This window comes from Trachymyrmex cornetzi, unplaced genomic scaffold (genome assembly GCF_001594075.2).
Source record: "Trachymyrmex cornetzi isolate Tcor2-1 unplaced genomic scaffold, Tcor1.1 scaffold748, whole genome shotgun sequence".
NCBI classification, from domain to species: Eukaryota; Metazoa; Arthropoda; class Insecta; order Hymenoptera; family Formicidae; genus Trachymyrmex; species Trachymyrmex cornetzi.
This window is the reverse complement of record NW_017300079.1, coordinates 426,476-447,887: the sequence shown is the minus strand read 5'-3', so window position 1 is coordinate 447,887 and position 21,412 is coordinate 426,476. Positions and strand designations below refer to the sequence as shown.

The 21,412-nt window shown below is 33.2% G+C and overlaps 1 protein-coding gene across 1 annotated transcript in view; it reads left to right on the top strand.

Moving 5' to 3' along the window:
- The window catches only part of LOC108768089 (lachesin), a 76,918-nt gene that overhangs the window by 44,434 nt on the left and 11,072 nt on the right, over positions 1-21,412 (top strand). The window contains exon 3 of the mRNA XM_018518365.1: positions 9,084-9,283. Coding sequence (XP_018373867.1) covers positions 9,084-9,283 — 200 coding nt within the window. The remainder of the gene's footprint in view (positions 1-9,083; positions 9,284-21,412) is intronic.

Sequence of the window (21,412 nt, the reverse complement as noted above, 5' to 3'; positions counted from 1 at the left end):
GTGATGCTGCCACTGACAGCATCGTGTGTCGTTGGCTTAAAAGTCTCTTTGTTTGCCGCGAATTACGTTGCCACTTAAGATTAGTCATATCATAAATAGCACTTACACACAGACGATTTACGTCTACTGTGTATTGTCATTGACACATCACTACATACTACTACATCATTATCTCACTCACGCATGCCACACATACACATAAATTTTCATATAACAATTAAATTTTAATTAGACATCTAAGTCCAATTTTAAGGACTCCACGTTTCTTCGCGCACTACTAGTTTGTGGACTACTAGTTCGTAAGAAGAGATTGCATAGCTTTTATACGGAGCAAATGTTGTCATGACAGTTCTGGAGCGTAATATTGGGCTAAGAAATGGTAAAGATCGCAATTTCGAAATTTTTTGTCGTTCTCAGCATAGACTCCACCTCACACACACATATTAATACGTATATTTTAATGGAAAAGGATTTTCGAATCAGTAAAAGATAGAAAAATAATTGTACAAAAATTATATGATTTAGTCGGTAATACAGACGACTTCAGGATCCTCTTTTATCATGTAATTTTAGTATAATCATTATATTTTTCCCGAGGGGGTAACCACTCAAAAAATAGGTGTACACCTGGATTTCGGACTTCAAGACTTCATCGGACTTCGAGGAATTTATTGGACTTCGTCGGACTCGAGGAATTCACCGGATTTCACCGGACTTCATCGGACTTCACCGGACTTCACCGGACTTCACCGGACTTCACCGTACTTCACCGGACTTCATAGGACTTCACCGGACTTCACCGGACTTCATCAGACTTCTGACAGAGTGTACACCGGAATTCAAGAGTGGTTACCCCCTCGATTTTTCCTCTTTTACTGGTTCAAAAATCCTTATCTAGGATTAAAGTATATGCATTAATACGTGTCTGTGAGGTGGAGTCTATGCCGAGAACGACAAAAAATTTCGAAATTGAGATCTTCTTTACCATTTCTTAGTCCAATAAGGCGCTCCAGAGCTATCACGTCGTGACAATATTTGCTTCATAAAAGCTGTGCAATCTGTACTTAATAATGAAATAGTAGTCCACAGACTAGTAGTTTGCACGAAGTAACATTGTGGAGTTCTTAAAATTGGTCTTAGATGTCTAATTAAAACGTTATTGCTAGATGAAAATTTATGTATACAAGTGCATGAGATATTGATGTAGTAGTATATATAGTGATGTATCAATGGCACATAAATTGTTTGTGTGTAAATGCTATTTACAATGTGACTAATCGTCTTTAGAATCCCCTTGACACGTACTCGTGAATCGCATATAATGTGACAGGCGTGTTCGTCAATTATTCACGCTCCGATACTTGCTAAGAAATTGCGCCGGCACGATTCGGCTATGACAATGATATTCACTGTGGCGTAATGAAGCGCGAATTGCAACTTTGATACGCGTGTAACTTTCGCGACTTTGTTCGCCGTATAACTTTCGCGCTTGTAGAAATGTCGAGCGGTGGCGGCGCGCCAGGTGTGTTACTTCCGTTTATCTTACACACTGATTTGTTTCCGCAGCAGCTTAAGCTCTTTGCACTCCCCTCGGGGGAAATTTTGCTGCTATAAAAAGCTTACTACCGTAAGCCCGGTCCTGAAGAGTTTGAAACGGGGACAGAATTCCTCGAGCTGTTTGAGGTAGTACGTGGCGCATTGCAGTGGCGATCGGTGACTCGGGATCCAACTCTTCTCCGTGAGAGGGGAAATTGGAATTTTGAAGGCACTATGCTTACTTCGTTAAAGTTACGCCCGCGGCAGACTTTCTGAGATCTCGTCGTGAGTTCGTTTAGAGACTTTCGCTAGTGATTGGTGAACGTTAGATTCGGGGAGGCTTATCCAAGATGGTTTCAAGTAATTAACGGTAACGACAAACTTGAAACTTTTACAGAAAGTTTGATAAACTAAAAAGATTTCCTAATTGAGAAGAAGATAATTTGATAATTTATCATTGAAAAAAATAGATGTGTTAAGGATGTATACCTATCATATTTTATATTATTTACTGCAATTATTTATAATATTTTTAAAATACACGCACTGAATTTGCACGTTTGCGCACATACATTTTATTCTATTTTTTTCTTTATGTTTTAATGTAACTTTATATCTTCTTCTCAAATCCTTTAAGGAGATCCTAAAGATGATTGTGAATAGCACTTACATATATATTGTAAATAACACACAGACGATTTACGTGTCATTGACGTCACTACGTCAATATCTCACTCACATATGCTACACATACACATAAATTTTTGTATAACAATTACATTTTAATTATACGTCCAAGTCCAATTTTAAGAACTCCACGCTATTTCTTCATGCAAACTACTAGTCTGTGGACTACTATTTCGTAAGTATAGATTGCACAGCTTTTATATGAAGCAAACGTTGTCACGATGTGACAGCTGTGGAGCGCCATATTGGGTTAAGAAATGATAAAGAAGATTTCAATTTCGAAATTTTTTGTCATTTTCAGCATGGACCACCTCACAGATGCATATTAATGCGTATACTTTAATTCTGGCAAAGGATTTTCGAATCTATAAAAGAGGAAAAAAGTAATTGTTATACAAAAATGACAATTTAGTCGGTAATACAGATGGCTTTAGGATCCCCGTAAACACAAGTTAAATGATGTGATGGAATTGTCTTTTTATTTTTTTAAATATTAAAATAATTTTTAAAATAATTCCACGTTGTGTATGAGTCGCATATGGGCACGGCCGGATACGAAATTAAGTAGCCACAAAATAAAAACTTCGGCTTTGGCAAGACTTTTATGTAATTACTTTAGAATTAATGCAAATATCTTGACAGTAAAATCTGAAATATACGTAACTGCGAACTGCAGGATTCGCAAATGCGATATTAAGCGAAAACTTTTTCTTGGAGCCTGTTGCAGTTACCTTGCACGCTAGTCATAACGAATATAAACGTTACGCTGGAAAAAAGGGAGGAGGAGAGGCCAGGAAGTGACAAAATTTTATTTTTATCTGGGTTATAAATTAAAATTTTTCACCTTCCCACTATAATTCCCTGAGCTTCTCACTGTGCATTTTTCATGTCATGCGCACATTGTGATATGCATTGTTTAATCCGGTTAAACATGAACATTTGCACTGCCCATTATAAACAAGATGGGAATATTTGCCTCAAGTTTAAATCTAAAATGGAGAATTTTTTATTTTAAAACTTGTTGCACGAAATTGGATGAAGTATTTCTGAACGTTGGATAGGATCGATCAAATATATAATTGGACGATCGAGAAAATGTCTTTTAAAATAATAGCTTGTTTAACGCTTTTTACAGTATGTTAAGTCTCTGGCATGATTTTGAAAATGGAATGTGTATCTGAAAAGCAATTTGATCATCGTAATAGTAACCAATAAATTATATTAATACCAATGCTCGTCGATTAAATTTATCGCGATTTATTCGGATACGCAAATCTCGCAGTACAAGTAGCGCAATTTCACGAGAAAAAATAAGCCTTGTTGCAGCAAAAAAAAGTCGTCATACACACTAGGACTGATCTCCATCTGCTAAATATACTTACGCGAAGCAGGCGAACGAGAAGGGATCCGAGCATATTCCATGCTTTATAATCTATATCTGAAACCATCTGCTATTCACTTAGTGGGGGAGTCCTCCTATTCTTTTACTCGTTTCTGAATACCCACACTTTCACACAAATCATCCACGCAGAAATAACATATTTGGGTGAAACAGATTAGTGCGTGCAACATGTCAGATGAATTTCGCAATCTACAGAGGGTCTCCATGGAGATAGGAGAAAGAGATGACAAATATGTGTGTGATATTGTGCTGTATTCGTTAAATGCACTGTAAAATCGAGACCTCGAGGCGTGTTCCCTCGCAAAACTGTCTCGACCCTGTTGCAAAAATATCGACAACATTTTTCACTTCCGATCTATTTTTTATATGGAATAGTGTGTTGTATCAGATAACAAATTGCGACAACGTTGCAAATTGTTACATTGGGAAAGTGTCATACGTGATACAGACTTTACAAATGATAATTATTTAAGCCTTAAGATTACTACCGTGTTATATACCAACTTTGTAACTAACAATAAGAGAGCTAATTAAAATCTTGTAAGAACAATCAGTATCAAATTAACGTTTGTGAAAATAATAAATATTACTCTATCTCTACCACTGAAGACGATTTTTACCAAGCGTTGGAGGACGTGTTAATTGTATTACTATTAGCTTCTAGAAGAAGCGATAGATACATAACAACATTTTAATGCGATTTCTGTGTCAAAATGGAATTCTAACGAGATATTTTTCAGTTTACAGCTTCGTGATCTTTACAGAAGAATATGCTGATTTTTCAGTAAAAATCATGCTGTTTTTCTGTACGAAGACGGCTCACAGTTGTACGCAATCAATTTATTTCAATATTGTTCAGTGTAAACATATCCATCTTAATTTCAGTGTAAATATATCTACAATTACCTGGCGCCAAAAGCACTGCAGGATACTCACAAGTGGATTAGTTTCTTAAGAGTGTAGATTGATTAGTATTCACCGATGGGTTACGTTATAGAAATAGAACTGGAAATAGTTTTTCATTTATGTTTTGCTTTTTTTTTAAACAATCCCGATGTTAAAATTTAAATATTTTAAGTTTAATGACGTGAAGTAAGTTCAGTGTGTCTATTTTGATGGTCGAACGTAGTTTTTATAAAACTATTCTTTGTGCGTATAGGTTGACTGCATAGAATTAAAAAAAGATTTGATCAGTGAAAAGTACGCGCACAAATTTATTTCAGAAATTCAGTCGAAATTGCATCCAACAGAAAACAATGGCATAATGACGGTTTTGCGTGTTAATTTGCAACTCAATGTAACACATTTAACTATTATTTCCAAATTGACGTGCAAAAACTCGTAATCCTTTAATTGTTTTCCATTTTCACCTCAACTGATTTCCAACGAAGCAACTATATACATGTGTTTTTATGGCGTAAGTTTTTACGATTTTGCGCCACACTAAGGATAATTCTAGCAAAATTATAGGATTATTCGATTGAGCAAACGGGTCTCAGGTTTCCTTAATTCAATGATATTTAAATTATTCAAAAAATGCAAAGTTTGTACATTCAGAAGATATTATAGATTTAATATTTTACAAATATGTTTATAAAATAATTATACACTTCGAAAATTCTTGTTAATATTCGCAAGATAAAATGTATTAATTATTATTAAAAACTTTAAAATGTGCGTTTGTTGTAATGAAAATAAGATGTTTCATATTTTTAGAATTACTTAGGATAATGAATTATATAAGAAAAAGGAATTTTTAGTTAATAATGCAAAAAAATATTGTTTTTAATTTCCACTTAAACATATTTTCTTATTCTTAATATTATAATAAATATTAAATTATTACTTTATTAAATATATTTTTCAAATATCGAATTGTTTCATCATGACATGAAATTATCATCATTTTTTAAGTTAGTGTTTATAAAGACTTTGTGTAAAAGAAAATAAATAATGCCACTTCGCCTCAGAGTTGACCTGAAGTGAGTTACTTAATTATCTTATAAAGTATACAGAACAATTGCGATGTCTGTTCTCTTTTGTACGGTGCTGTTTGGATTGTACAGGCGAACATATATTATATTTTCTGCTGTATGTTGCAAAAGTGACCGCATAAAAACGCTTGCATAATGTATCTATAATAATTACACAAATTCGAGTGACCGTAATAAAATTGTGAACGCAAACGAACGAGGTATAATAAAACGAATATTGGAGATGACTTCAGTATTTTAGCTTGGTTTAACCGACGTTGAGGAAAAGTTTGTAGCTGAAATTAGTGCGAAAGATGCACGTTACGCGGAAACTCAAGGAAATTACAGTTGCTTACAACCGCATAAGTTTCCAAAGTACCAGGATGCACGCGAGTAATAAATCATAATTAACGAATTCCGCAACCGAGAAAAATTTTCACTCGTGTAATCTATAAAGAACCAGTCGAAGGTTTGATCTCGTTTCATGTGTATTTGTTAAGATCTGGTCCATGGTGAAAACGAACATTATTTATTTACATGTTTGATGCATGAAATGCATATGTCACGAAATGTCACAGAATATTTCTTTAAAAAAATTCCCCCTTTTTTTATATCTTGTACTTAATATTATATACAATTTGTACATTAAAATAAAATTGTTAACAACAAAATTATGTAGATAACATTATGAGATTATAGTGCGTCATTAACATAAAAATATAAGAGAAGAAGGGAGCAAGATAAATTGTTATTTGTAAAAATAAATCTATCGCTACTTGATTAGATATATTGTGAGAGTGACCGAGAGTTTTTAAACTGACATCAAACTTTTTCAAATACGTCTAATTCCGCCCGGTACGAGGGCATCGCGTTATTCTGGCTGTATCGCTCGGAGCTGACGCATCGTAGTTGCGAAGTGGTACGTGTAAGCTTAACGTCGCAATTTAACGTGCCGCGTTTCGCAGAGAAGTGCATAGCAATCCCACAGCAGGTACTTTTAACGAAGTCGGCGAGTAATTAATCGAAAAACGCGGTGTAATTACGGTTACGTCAAGGGACGCAATCGTTGAAATTGCGTTTATAAAGAAATGTATGATTCTTTTATCACGCTGCGTTGTATTATTCATCAAAATGATAAATCCAATTAAATATGCTTAGAAAAATTTGTTTTTTGTTTTATATTATTTTATGCAATATTTATTTAAAGAATTATAAATTCAGAAACTTTACAAGTTTCTTTGATTTTTCTCATAAAATATCAATTCCCTTCTATTGCTTCTATTGAATTACATTACGCATAAAATATAATATAATAATACAAATTAAATTATTGATTTATTTTATTTTAAAAGTTGTTTCTCTAATATCATAATTGAAGGCATATTTTATATAAATCAATAAAATATAAGAGAAAGAGAGACTGTGCGTAAGGCAGAAGTTGGGATAAAAAATAAAAAATACTTTCGTGCTAACTCGAATATAGAGAATTTAGATCATATAGCTTTCAAATTAACTATATATCTATGAAGTTGCATGATTTCGTGTTCTTAGATACGCGGGAAAAAATTAATATGTGTGCAACTTTCACTTAGAAAATTAATTCGAACTAATCTTTTTACGAGAACTGACTCATTTTACCGAGCTACAATTTATCTTATATAATTAATAGACCCGGCATTATTAATTATATAAAGAATTTAAATAGTTAAACAAGTTTGAACGGTAAATATATCGAACAGAGGACGACCCCACTCCGCGATAACCTTAATTTTGACCCATATTATCAATATATTTATCAGTATATTTATTAAAGTATATTTCATTATGTTTATGCACACTAATTACCGCGTAAACTCCTGCTTCCTCTTAGATTCTCGTCTTTAATTTGTTACGTATTAATAAGGTCATAATCCTAAGTAACCTCTGAGAAGTTTTACCTGCACGGAGAGAATTTTGTTTCAAAATTTATCCCGAAAATGATAGTTGCGGTACAATACAATATATTTTAAGGATTTTTATCACATACTTCAGTAAAATTAATCAAACTTATTTTATACTTTATTGTAGTTTTATTAATGAATGAGATAGATTTACATTAAAATTCTTGGAAATACAAAGCTGTCCCACGACTATCATATTTTCAGGGTAAACTCTAAGAAAAAATTCTCTCCGTATGTCGATCGTTATTCGTTAAAAAGTTATTAATAAAAAAAGTTTAATAAATAACGGTTTATTTCTTCTACATACAATGTTAAAAACTATTCTAAACCTGGCCTCCTTGCATAATGACTTTCCACACGAAAGGAGGTCCACCCCACCTCCCCCCCTGGTCACGAGCATCTGACCTTTCACGCGAAACGAGGTCCACCCCACTTCCCCCCTGGCCACGAGCATCTGACTTTCTACGCGAAGTGATATCCACTCCAAACTGAAATATGTTTTGGGTTTGATTATTCTTTGGACCTTACTTAATTCGTGTGGAAAATCGTGCGCCCCTAGGCAGGGAGAGGGGTGAAATTGACTCGAGCAGCGCGCTTACCAGGCCATCCCCATTTCCCGCGGCCCGCGCGTCGAGCGATCGATGCGTGTACATTTGGCAATAGTAGGCCGGGAGGGCGCGCGTATTCAGCTATCTTTAAAAATTAATATCTCGTTAAGGGGATGTTGGAGCTGCCTGTATTACCGACTGTATTATTAACCAGTGTTTTTGATGTTTTTGTTTCTGTTAAATTTTTTCGTAGTAGTTTCACAGAATAAATATTCCTTTTCCATGATTAAAATGTACATGCTAATGTATACTTGTCGCTAGTGTATTTTGTGTTCAAAGCTGTAGGAAAAAAAATTACAGATTTTCTGTATATCGGTATAGCGATAAACAGTGAAGATAAAATGGATAAAGAAATCTGTAATTTTTTACTTTTTTCGGTTTTGAACACAAAATACAGATTTTCTGTTTATCGCTATAACGATAAACAGTGAAGATAAAATGGATAAAGAAATCTGTAATTTTTTAGTTTTTTCAGTTTTGAACACAAAATACACCAGCGACAAGTACATTAGCATGTACAATTTAATCGTGAAAAAGGAATTTTTTTCTGTGAAAACACTTCTTCGCGGACAGGAACAAAAACGTCAAAAACGCTAGTTTTCGTTCGATGGCGGCTCCAGCATCTCCTTATGGGAATGCTAAAGTCGTCTGTATTACCGACTTAAACGCAATAATTTTTGTCTAACAATTACTTTTTTCCTCGTTTATAAATGTGAAAATCATTTTTTAGGATTAAACCATATGCATTAATACGTGTCTGTGAGGTGGAATTTATGTCGAGAACGAAAAAAATTGTTTAAATTGAGATCTTTACCATTTCTTAGTCCAATATGGCGTTAGAACCGTCAATACTGTGACAACATTTGCTTGATATAAATTATAAAAGCTTTGCAATTTGTACTTACGAAATTATGGTACAATTGGTAATTTGTTTCAGAGTATCCTACAGCAGTAACGGCTGAAATAGTTGATGTTAACATGAACTCGTTGGACGGCACGACGGGAAAGCCATTAGATGTCGATCTGCCACCAACCCTGCCGATGACCTTCGGTACGGAAAATTCAACATCGATTTCAGCGCAATCAGGATCCACAGCTCTGATGCCTTGCGTTGTCCACAATCTAGGAGAGGGCACGGTAAGGGTTGTTGAAATTTGTAATTCATTGATTAACGTATGCGAACTTTATATATAAATAAGTGGGATATAAATACAACACTCTATTTATTTATTTACTATTATGAAAGTGTCAATGAAGTAAAATTTATCACATTGTATGTACATAAAGAGTTTTTTTAACACATTATTTTTTTTTAAATTGAAAAATTTTATTCGATTATTTATAATATCCCGGAAAAATTTTCATATGTACATAATTATATATGCAGTATATAAATTATATACAATTATACAAAACTATGTATGAAATATATGTATTGTATATGTATATACATACACATATAACGCCTTGCTCGGCGTCGAATGATTTTAAGCTGCCTCTATACTGGACATAAGCATCAGTCTATCAGTTGTTTCCATATCTCGTCGGTCGTCTTTCAAGTCCCAGAACTTATTGATGCGTCTGCCATGGATTCCCAACGAATTCACTTCCTCCAAGGTAAAGCGGCATCAGGTTTTTTTGGAACATCCTCTTCTCCGCTTCTTCTGCGAATTGTAGACAAGATTGCGGTTGCAGACCTTGCTCTGGTTCTTTCTTAATGTGTGTTTAAGCCAATTATATTTTCTCTACGTTGATATCTCGTTGTTCAGTGCAGGCTCACAGTGTTTCATTGCTGATGATATTCGGCCAGAAGATACGGAGAATCCGCCGAAGAACAGCAATTGACGAACGCCTGGATTCTTTGCTTGATTGCGTCTGTAACGAGCCAGATCTCACATCTGTATGAAAGTGCAGAGATTACGTATGATCTAAAGATGTGTAACTTGATCTTGATACTGTAGGTGGTAGAGCGCTAGATCTTGTTTAGTTGTACAAAAGCATTGGTCTTCTTGATCCTAATCTCCACATCTTTAGCAGTACCGCCATCTTGGGTAACTATACTTCCCAGGTACAGGAACTCGTCTATTCGCTCAATTGGCAGTTCATTGAACTTTAACGGCCGGCTGGAGTTAAAGTATTGATTCGCATCAATAAGCCCATTCCCTTGGTTTTTGCGACATTGATTTTGAGATAGGCGACTCCATTGTCATTGTTTGCTGCATGTCATTGACGGCTCGCATTTGTCGTCCGCATAATCCAAAGATTCCAGTCGCTTATTTAATCTGAGGGGCTTCCATACGATTCCTCTCGACTTGTTTTTCGTCACATGCCTCACTACCGCATCTATGGCGATCAGAAACAGCAATGAAGAAAACAGGCAGCCAGAAATGATCTCAAATGGTTCTTACAGAGTCCTTCCTCGTATAGGACGCGACACTGAAATCCCTCATTAATTTTTCATATAAGGAAGACGATTTTTGGGAGCACGCCTATATTACCCAACTCGGCCCAGATGTATTCGCGGTTGATGGTGTCGAATGTCTTCTCGTAATCGACGAACAGGAGATATCTACGAACGGAGAGCATTTCGACAGATTATTTCTGAGCTTGTTGATTTAGTCGATGTAGGATCTGTCAGCTCTAAAGCCTGCCTGTTCCGGTCTGAGTTTCCCATCTATAAACTTGATTATTTGCGCCAGAATAACCTTCATGAAAATTTCCATAGCAGCGCTTAAGATGTTGCCACACCAATTGTTACAATCAATGTTCAAACAATGTTCATAAGACGAATAAATCATAGGATCCACGATTTCTTCGTTTTACGATTTCTACGTTTACGTAACGTTTTGTGTTTTTGTAATAGATAAAATAATGTAATGTGTATGTTGTAATTATTACTTTTTTGTATATGGCATATTATCCCATATTTGGTGACCTATCACCCACAAGGTGGCATTTTACTCACTTTTCAACACTATCGTACTTCTTTATTCTTAATAGTAAAAATGAAAATATAATATTTATTTGCTATCATATACAAGTAATACATAATAGAAGGAAATGGAAGAAGATCGATATATAGAAGCACTTTAAACTGAACAAATAATTATACAAAAATCTCTCTCTCTAATTTCTCTTAAGTGGCATAAACCCCTCACTTATCCTAATATTAAATGTATTTAAGTTTAACGTATTTTGTATACGTTAGACTTTCCATCTAAATCGAGTCGCTTATTTGGAAAGTTGTATAAATTCAGTTTTGAAACATCATGCATTTCAATGAGATGTGAATATGAACCGAAATGCGACACGCTGATCACAGTCGGATTTTTGGAATTGAAGTTATACCATCTCCAAAATGGATTGGTATTCGAAACGTCACATCGATATATCCATTAAAAAACATGCTGATATCTGCGACATAACGGGATTTTTTTACAGGAATAGAATAATCCAAACACATTTAGAAAAGTTTAACACGGCATGTGCACCTTTGCAACGTAAAATTCCGTGGTTTAATCTCGCTTTAGAAGAACGTAATTCGTGGCAAGAGAATAAATGCAGCGATTACAAGTTGAAGCGCTGTTTAATCCGATATCTTTACAACTGCATTCAAGGTTTCTTACGCCCGCCATCGCGACTTTACAATGTACCTACGTAGCAGAGCCGTGCAAGAATTTCTCTACCAATTGGTACAATGTTATTATCAAATTTGTTTTTTTTTGTTTATATATATATATATATATATACATGATAATTTCGCTCGCGCGCGTATCAATACAAAGTTTTTTTTACGAAGAACGGTGACTAGAATGGAATATTTTCGCGCGCGAAGAATGCACGAATAATCGGGAAATCTGTTAAAACACCAAAGATATTGTCTTTGTTCCAACGGGTGGTTGTTAGCACAGTCTCATAACTTAATGCAACTGGCATTTGGCCGCAATGTTGCGCTGATTTAACATGCGACGCAAACACGAAGCAATACAATCAAATAGAGTTTAATGAACCATTTAATGAACCTATTGCTCGTTCAACTTCATTTACACTATACATGCGTGTCATAGTTGAGTAACATGACGTAGAATATTAATTATTAGCTATATGTAAAACAGTTGGCAATTTATCCATAAAAAAATGTTACAACATATAGTTCACTATTCAAAAAACATCCGTTCATAAATAACTATTGTTTCATTTTAGTGTCGCAAATTTATTATCATTTTGCATATATTTTATTATAAAATAGACATTTTCAAAATATACACTACTCAACAAAATTAAAGAATGACCTGTTCCATCTTGTAAAAATAAATAAATTTTTTAAGATAGGACATCGTCAAAAATTATTCTATCGAGATGTTTAAAAAGTATTTTACAGCTTGAAATCTGTAGTTCTTAGATGGGTACTTTAGAAAACAGTCTTACTAATATTTTATGGAGTTACACAAACATAAATGAAGATGCATCAGATATTGAAATTTTTTACGAAATTTGCGAAGTTTTACAACGCAACGCGAATTAAAAATTACACACAAAATCGATTGACAGCATTTGAAAGAGCGAATCTCTACTTTTCATTTGCTTTTTTTATTAAACTCTGTATGATTTTTCTTCATCAAGTTATTCAACATTGAACAATTTTTTTGCTTCAATATTGAATAATAATTCAATGAAAAAAATCGTACAGAGTTTAATAAAGAAACAATTTAAAGATAAAGATTCACTCTTTCGAACGCTGTAAACCGCATTTGTGTACAATTTTTAATTTGTGTCGTGGCACTTTGCAAATTTTGTAAAAAATTTTGAGATTTGATGCATCTTTATTTATATGTAATTCCATAAAATATCAATAAGAGCGCTTTTTCTAAAGTACCGCTCTGAAAAATAGGGACTTCGCAAGTCTCAGTAGTCTAAAGGACCCTCGAACGGAATACAAGTGATTCGGGTTCAACTCCTGGCCGAGGTAATATTTTTCGCAATAAATTTATTTATAGTTTTTCAGCATATTAATATCTTTTTAATAGGATGCCCAATTGAGCATCAAATTATTAAAATTGCTTGAAAACCTATTCGGCGCGCAATTCGAATGACTACAAATTGAAATGTGGTATATGCAACTACATATATAGTATATAAATATGTATATAGTAATTTAGATTGAATTATTTAAGCATTAAAGATCTAGCCTTGATCGTTTAGGCCATTACTTCTATTTCTTATCGGTATATTTTAACAGCTCTAGTGGAATTTTTTTGACACGATTTTACTCTTAAAAATGGAAGCACGTTATTATTACATCTATAACGTAAAATGCCATTTTCTTTATACTGCTGAAGAAACCTGACAGGTTGCAAAAATAATCTAGAATCGAGATAAAAAGTAAAAAATTAGGTGAACGTGTAATATGTAATTTACACATCAAACAACAAAAATTTAAGCGAAACATCTTATTGCTAGATACGATATTGGTACGGAAATAGAAAAATCGAGTCTAAATTGCGAGACGTGTATTGCTCCTAAAAATGATTGGAATTGTTCGCGCGGTATCTCGTTTGTCAGTTATGCGGCCATTCGCTATCATTCTCGCTATTCCTCGGGCGATGTTCCGGAAGTTATTACGGAATTATTACACCTTTCCCACGAGCGCTCGAGAATAATTGGCGCGTTATAGGACAGAGGAGAGCAGGCGCGCGTGAGTCAAATGGATGCAGGTAGAAATCGATAGGGACGGTCTTGTCAAACGACTCGCTCGGTTGTTATACCTATCTGGCTGTCGTTGTCCGATGCTGCATCGTTCCGTGAACATATAAGGTTTCATCGCCGCAAACTGGAGTGAACGAGATAGCAAGATAACGCATCGAGGAAACGCCGAGAGCTACAAAGAGAATCCGAGAGAGACCGTAATAAGGGTGCGCTTTTTTCTATTTCATCGAATTGATATTTCAGAGAAAATTAGATACACGTATAGTAAACTCATCATGATGCTGGTCATAATGCGGCAGTGGTGCCATTTACTGCTATACAACACTGCGAGAATCTTGTGCATACGTTTACAGTCACGATAGACATGAATTATGATGCGGCATATGGATAACAATGAAGATAATAAATGATCTACCGCATCTAGGAAAAGATATTTCTCATATAAGTAAAACTTAATTGTCTTTTTCTTTCAAATAATGACATTGAGATAAGACAAAATCTTTCTTGTTTTGCGAGATATTTCGTCCAAATGATAAGATTTTTTTTATATTTGTCTAATAGTTCGAACTTCGAACAAATCAAGATTTATCATTAAATATAAACGATAAAATTTCCATTAAAGTTTACAAAATCTAAACATATTATACATAGTAAAAAATATTATGTATGTATGTTAAGGCTTAAAACGTGTCCTTGTTAACATTTTTGTTTTGTACTTTTAATATATTCGAGTATTAATTTGAGATAATGTAATTGTATTATTTGAATATTTTATGTTAAATTAATGTTCAACATTTCTTACTCTGTTAAAATTATCCAATTAATAAATAAATGAATAAATAATAAAAATATATAGTGCACTTTAAATTATAAATTTTAATGTAAATAATTGAAATGTACGTATTTTAATTTAATATTATAAATGTTAAATTTATTGACAAAATATGCTTTCAAATATGCTTACACATTGTATCATTGTCACATTCTTTTTGTTAATTTTTTACAAAATATTTTTGCTATTTTCTAACATCTTCATCTTGAGTTAAATTATTAACTCAAAAATTTGGATGTATTGTTTGGGACATATGAAATGTGTTAAACTTAACACAAATTTTCTAAATATATAGATAAACTTCAAAGAAAGAGAGAGAGAGAGAGAGAGAGAGAGAGAGAGATGTCTGAAATAAATAGAAAAGATTTTTTTAAAATTGTTTAACGATATGAGATAAACTCTCTCTCTCTCTCTCTCTCTCTCTCTCTCGCGACAGAGATTTAAATAACCTGAAACTGAGATATGTTAAATTCACTGTATGTTATAAGCTCGTGGCTCGCTTGTACACATTCGCTTACCGCTTCGCATCATCTTTTTCTGTTCGAGCGAATGGAAGTAACGATGTTACCATTCTGAGTGCTGGTAGGTTGTAGAAACACAATCACAGCTGAGTGAACTAGGTCGCATCGCCAACCTTTTTATCCGTAATTTACAGCAATATTTGGAATTCGTTCAAGAGAGATGAACGCTCCGGCATAAATCTAATTATAACAGGGTCGACTAGATTGCGGGACTCCGCAATCCGAAGGCGTCCCGATATGAAAATACACGGATGCACGGTTCCTCGATGTGTGTCAGCGATTTTAATGAAGTGCGATTGCGTGTATTCACCGGCCGGATACAAAAGATGTCAAAAGATCGTCCGAACAATAAATCAAGCGGATCCAGTAAGTTAAATTCTGTGATTACAGTGATGACTGGATTTGAGGATAAACGGAACGTGATTGTACTCATAGTTGCGCGATCAAAGATGCTTTAATTACTTACTAGAGTTTTTCATGTACTAATTGAATAACTAGGCGTTTGCATTAGATAAAACATATATTTTTTATCTGATAATATATTCTAGTGATGAATTAGTCAATTCTTTTATTGACAACAGTTAATCTTTTTTATGATATTTTAGTTCTATAAGTTTAAATGCTATTTTATTATTTTAACATATTTCAAAAGTGTAGATAACTGTGAATATAAAGAAAAATGCATATAATAAAAAACTTTTTAACTTCAAATTACTATTTGAAGCTGAATTAATGTCATTTAATTTTTTACAAATGTTATTTTTAAAAATAATATAACTTCAACATTTTTTATTCTTTGTATAAAATGTTACAGTTAAATTTATTAATAATAAATTTATTAATAATATACGTATTTTTATTAAAACACTAATGTTCATGTTTCTTTTCAAAAGAAGAAAATAAATATAAAATAAGCCTATTTTTTTTATTTATGTAGTAATTTATAGACATTGATTCTTATGTAATTGCATATTTTTTTAGAAAGCGAATTGGGAAGTAAGTCCAACATGGAAATGTCTTATTGAAAAAGCATTCTACGAATACATATTTATTTGAGCATATTTGCATATTTGTGCTTATTTGCATATTTTCTGTATATTTTTATATTTTATCTGCGTAAAAAATCCGATGTCTAGTAATCTACTTACAAAGTATTATCTATAATATGCATTTGTGAAATAAGAATGTTATAAATAGAAATAAAACCATTATTTCATTACAGTGCGCACAAATAAATGACAAAATGTTACTTAATGATGATAAGAATTAATAAGAAAAGCGACGATGTAGATAAGAAGCATATTAATATCGATAAAAAACTAATAGTTTCTTTTTTTAAAAATATGAATATACTAGATGTATTTCACTGAATCTGCATTACGTATATTAGATATATGCATAGAGCTAAAACTTTTATTAAAAGACTCGAAGCGTACATATAGATCTGACGAGTGAAAGAAAGTATACATGAAATAATTATTTGAATAGTGCACATGTACTCTGTTAGACGCCCTTGTATGCGTATAAAGCACTATCATTGTATTAAACGTAATCTTTCTTCTCGTCGTTGTAAATGCGTCATTGAAAGAGCAACCGATTTGTAAAAAAAAGAAATCGCACAACTCATTCATTATTCTTTTTTGTCGCTCGGTCATTCCTCGTTCAATAATATCGCACTGAAGCATTGGAGAGTACACAAGAAACATATTAAAATATTCAAATCAAAGCGAGTGTCACAGCTTTTGTTGCGCACATCTCTAGTTCTCTCTCTGTCTCTCTCTCGCGCGCGCGCGCGAAAAGCCGATCTTTATTTTGCTTCTTCGAGATCTTGTAATTTTCACAAGTAATCTTCGGAAGTGTCGCGACACCGTTGTGTAACTCGTATGCGAGATTTTTCACGGTGGCGAATAATTGATGGATATAAGGAAAAAAAGAAAAATAAAATGGCGATAATAAGGGATGGTTGCGTTGTGCGGCCTTAAAACTTTTTGGAGTATTGCTAACGACCTGCATTCCGGTAATTGGGTTGCTGCACGAGGAACCGTCTATGTGTGAAAGCGATGCGAGGGCGTTGGCGCTGAATATGCCACGGCCGTTTCGATGCTATCCAATCGTATCTAGATATCGCTCAATAAGCGTGAACCGCTTATAGCTCAGAGAGGTGCTCTCAGCTAGGGTAGATAAACATGTACCGGTTTCGAAGGCATTCAATATTTGGTAGGTACGAGCGTACACACCTGTACTCTATCTGTGCCTATCTGTGTGGCATCTTAAAAAATTGCAACGCAACCGATGGAGTACGGGAATAATACGCGTGATTTTCGAAAAATTTTAACTTCACGTAGCGCACAGAGGGAAAGAGGAAGTGCATCGAATGTGCAGCAGGTGCAGCCTTCGTCAGGCAGCTAAAATTGCGGCGTTTTCACGCTTTATTTTTATCATATTATTTTCTCTAAAAATTAAATAACGCGGATATTATCAAATTTGTATGAATATTATGCGTGAATTAATCTGATATTATTATTTATTCATTTATTTATTTGTGCAGATATTTTAAAATCAGTCACACTTGCAGCCCCTTATTAATAATATACCTTAAATATTACTGAACAAAACGATGTCTTTCATCAGCTCTGTTAATTTAATTCGACTTTTATGTTAACGAATATAATTGAAAATTGAACCAACAAGAATAAATTAATTAAGAGAAATAATTATATTCTCGGTCAAAATGGATTTTGGTGCTTACAAATATTTCAGTGTGAATTTATGTACATATTCAATTTGACAAGCCTGCGCCGAAATTTTTTTCAGTGTTGAAATCTAATTGCACAAACTTATATAACTTTAAACATTATTGGAATTAAATTTTTTTAATGAAATACAATGGAAATACACCCCCATTTAATTTAACTCAAAAAGGAAATTTTTTACAAAATTTCTTTGCAATTGAAAATGTATCATTTATAAATAAAACTCCATTCCAGCGATGTATAACTTTGTATAAACATTTTTGGCATTAAGCCTTTGTGTCGATAAAAATTCATTTAAGGACATTTATTTGATATCATTTGGAATATTTCTATCAAAATTTATAACAACAATCGAGCGTGAGTCGGAAGTTCTAATGAGAATTTCTACTGCCGTACGATGTGAATATGTTTGGCATAACTTGAAAACTGACAAATACTATACATACATATATGCGAGCACAGTAGATTGTAGGATCTGCGAAATTTTCTGGCAGCGACCGACCTTCGGGCGGAGTAAGGTCTGAAACAGCAGTAAATCGTAGTGCTATGAATCAATTAATTTGCACGTTTTGCGTTGCAGACACAGCCATTATCACGAGGTTTATTCTTCGAACGAAAATATTATTTATATTTTTGCAATAGTAATTGCTCGAATGTTCTACTTAGATAAAATGAAAAATTATGTAACTTTATATTTTATTTATTCTTATCATTTGTTGCTTATTAATTATTTCTCTAATTTGTACCGATTTTGTTTACACAATTTTTTATCATTCATTACATTTTATAAGTAACAATTTAAATAATACGTAATGAAATAAAAATAATAAAAGTTGATATTCGAATAAAAAATATGTGCGCTTTTTATAAATGGTCTATATCAGACCACTTACCTATATATTTATTGTAAATTCATGGTTTGTATTAACTTGATATCATCGCAATGTGATGCCGTTATTCATGTGCAAAATGTACATGTTGCATTTTATACATAAATAATGCATTCAAATTTTACACCCCGAGGAAACTCACACACGTACGAAATTACAGTCGCATCCATTATCATCGCCATGTATCTCAAAATGCATCGGTATAATGAAAATGTTCGATAATAAAATTCTAACGGATGCGTTAAAAAGAAAAAAAATATATAGTAACATGCTAGAACAATGAAATATCAACGGAATGATTTCTCCGATACTGAAAACGGTTTTGAAGAGAGAGGACCATGGTGATTTTGCAATTCACGAGCTGTGAATGGATCAGGATATCCACATAAGTATTCGTTCGTTTTCCGTGTGCATTTGCATTTCGTATCGTATACAAATAGACATAGTTGTCACGTTTGCTCGAGTGTATGTATAGGAAAAACCAGAGACAAATGTAACATGGAAAAGTACGACGAATGTAACAATGTTATAAAAAAAATATCAATTGACTAATAATTGTCTTCTTCTACCTTTATACATCAATCACATCCCTCCTTCACCTCAGTTATTGATAATACGTATAAACAAGCAGTTCTTTAAATTCTACTGTTTTATTGAAATATAATATCAAAAGTAAGTTTTTAATATCAGTTTCAATTGTATACCTTTTTATTTTAATTACGTAAAATTCTCCGGATGTTTATACATTGTATATTAAATAGACATTAAACTTAAAGATTGCCATAAAATTTATTATGGTTATAGGTTAGATTAGCATGTAATAATATGTTAATGAGAGGTATCGCTAATAGGGAACAAAGAAAGAAGAGTACAGAAAAAGCCGAATGGTATAACAAAAGTAACAAGATTTATTGTTATTTATTACTTTTGTTCCCATTCGGCTTTTTCTTTGCTCTTCTTTCTTTGCTTTACTATAGTATACGTATGTTGCTTTAATATGGAATTAATGTTTTTAGAATGTCAAACATTCATAAAAGAAACACATATCGTGGGCGAGTTTCTGCGAAAATATTATACATAAAATAGCTATAGAAAAAATAAAAATAAATACAAAAATAATATAATAATAACAGAATAAATAAAAATCCTTCTAAAAGTATCTCTTCTATTAATTTATTTTTAAAGTTTTATTTTTAAAGTTAAACAGGATGTTACAGCTATCTCTATCCCATTTCATCGCGTGTTACTTTTGTCCCTAAAAGTAGGAATAAAAATAACAAATGACATATCTTTAAAAGATTTATTTGAAAAAGTTGATGATAATATGTTACTAGTTTTTCAATTAGATTATATTGTCTAATAACTCTCTCTCTCTAGGTTTACTGTCGTGTAGGATTCGTTTAGAAATTCTATATGTAACTTAGAAGTTATAAAATCAAAAAGCAAATAGTTACATTCGTTCCTAATCTCTCTCAGTTTATAGCGTGTGAACCTGAAAAGTGAACGCACCTTTCGCGTTTCAATACTGAAAAATCATTTCGACGCGCAGTTTAAAGGATTACATATATAATATACAAATTTACATAATATTATACAAACACTTAAGATCCAGCCAGATCGTTAAAGGCATTTATTTCTGATTGGTTGTTTTCACATGTATGGTCCTATGAGATTTAGTATTATTAATTATAATGTTACATATTTTAAAATATGTGGTTCCTAAAAAAAACTTCTTTAAAAAATATATATATATTTGCCCAAAGTCACCCGGCGTCGTCCGGCGTCGCCCAGAGTCGCCCAGCGTTGTTGTCGTTGTCGTTTACACGGTTTGATTTAAGGAGCGTTTATATTGGTCGTAACCGTAAACCGTATGCCGTAATCTGTAAAAATTGACCAATCACCTTCGAGTATTCCCTTCTTACTGCCGAATGAGAGGGGAATACTTGACTGTGTTTAATCAATTCTTACAGATTACGGCATACGGCATACGGTTACGGCCAATATAAATGCTCCCTTACATCGAAGTTATAACATCGATGTTATGAAACTGACCAATCACAGTCATTCCATTCTTCGGAGGAATAGCTATATGATTGGCTAATTTTTCATAACATCGATGTTATAACTTATAGGCGTAAATCAAGTCGTGTAAACGTAATAGTTACCTAGCGTGGGTACATCTTCATTTTCGAAGTTATAACATCGATGTTATGAAACTGACCAATCACAGTCATTCCATTCTTCAGAGGAATAGCTATATGATTGGCTAATTTTTCATAACACCGATGTTATAACTTATAGGCGTAAATCGAGTCGTGTAACGTAATCATAGTTACCTAGCGTGGGTACATCTTCATTTCCTATATATAGATTTCTCAGTAACTTCTTCCAGGGTATGAATATGGAGTAAAAGATCATAACATCTATTTTTTAATGAGTTTCGGAATGCAGCTTATTTACTAAGCGATTGGTTCTTATTTATGGATCCATAAGTAAGTAAGCAATCCCTCGGTGCTGCATTCAGAAATCCATCGAAAAATGTTGCAATCTTTGAGTCAATGAGT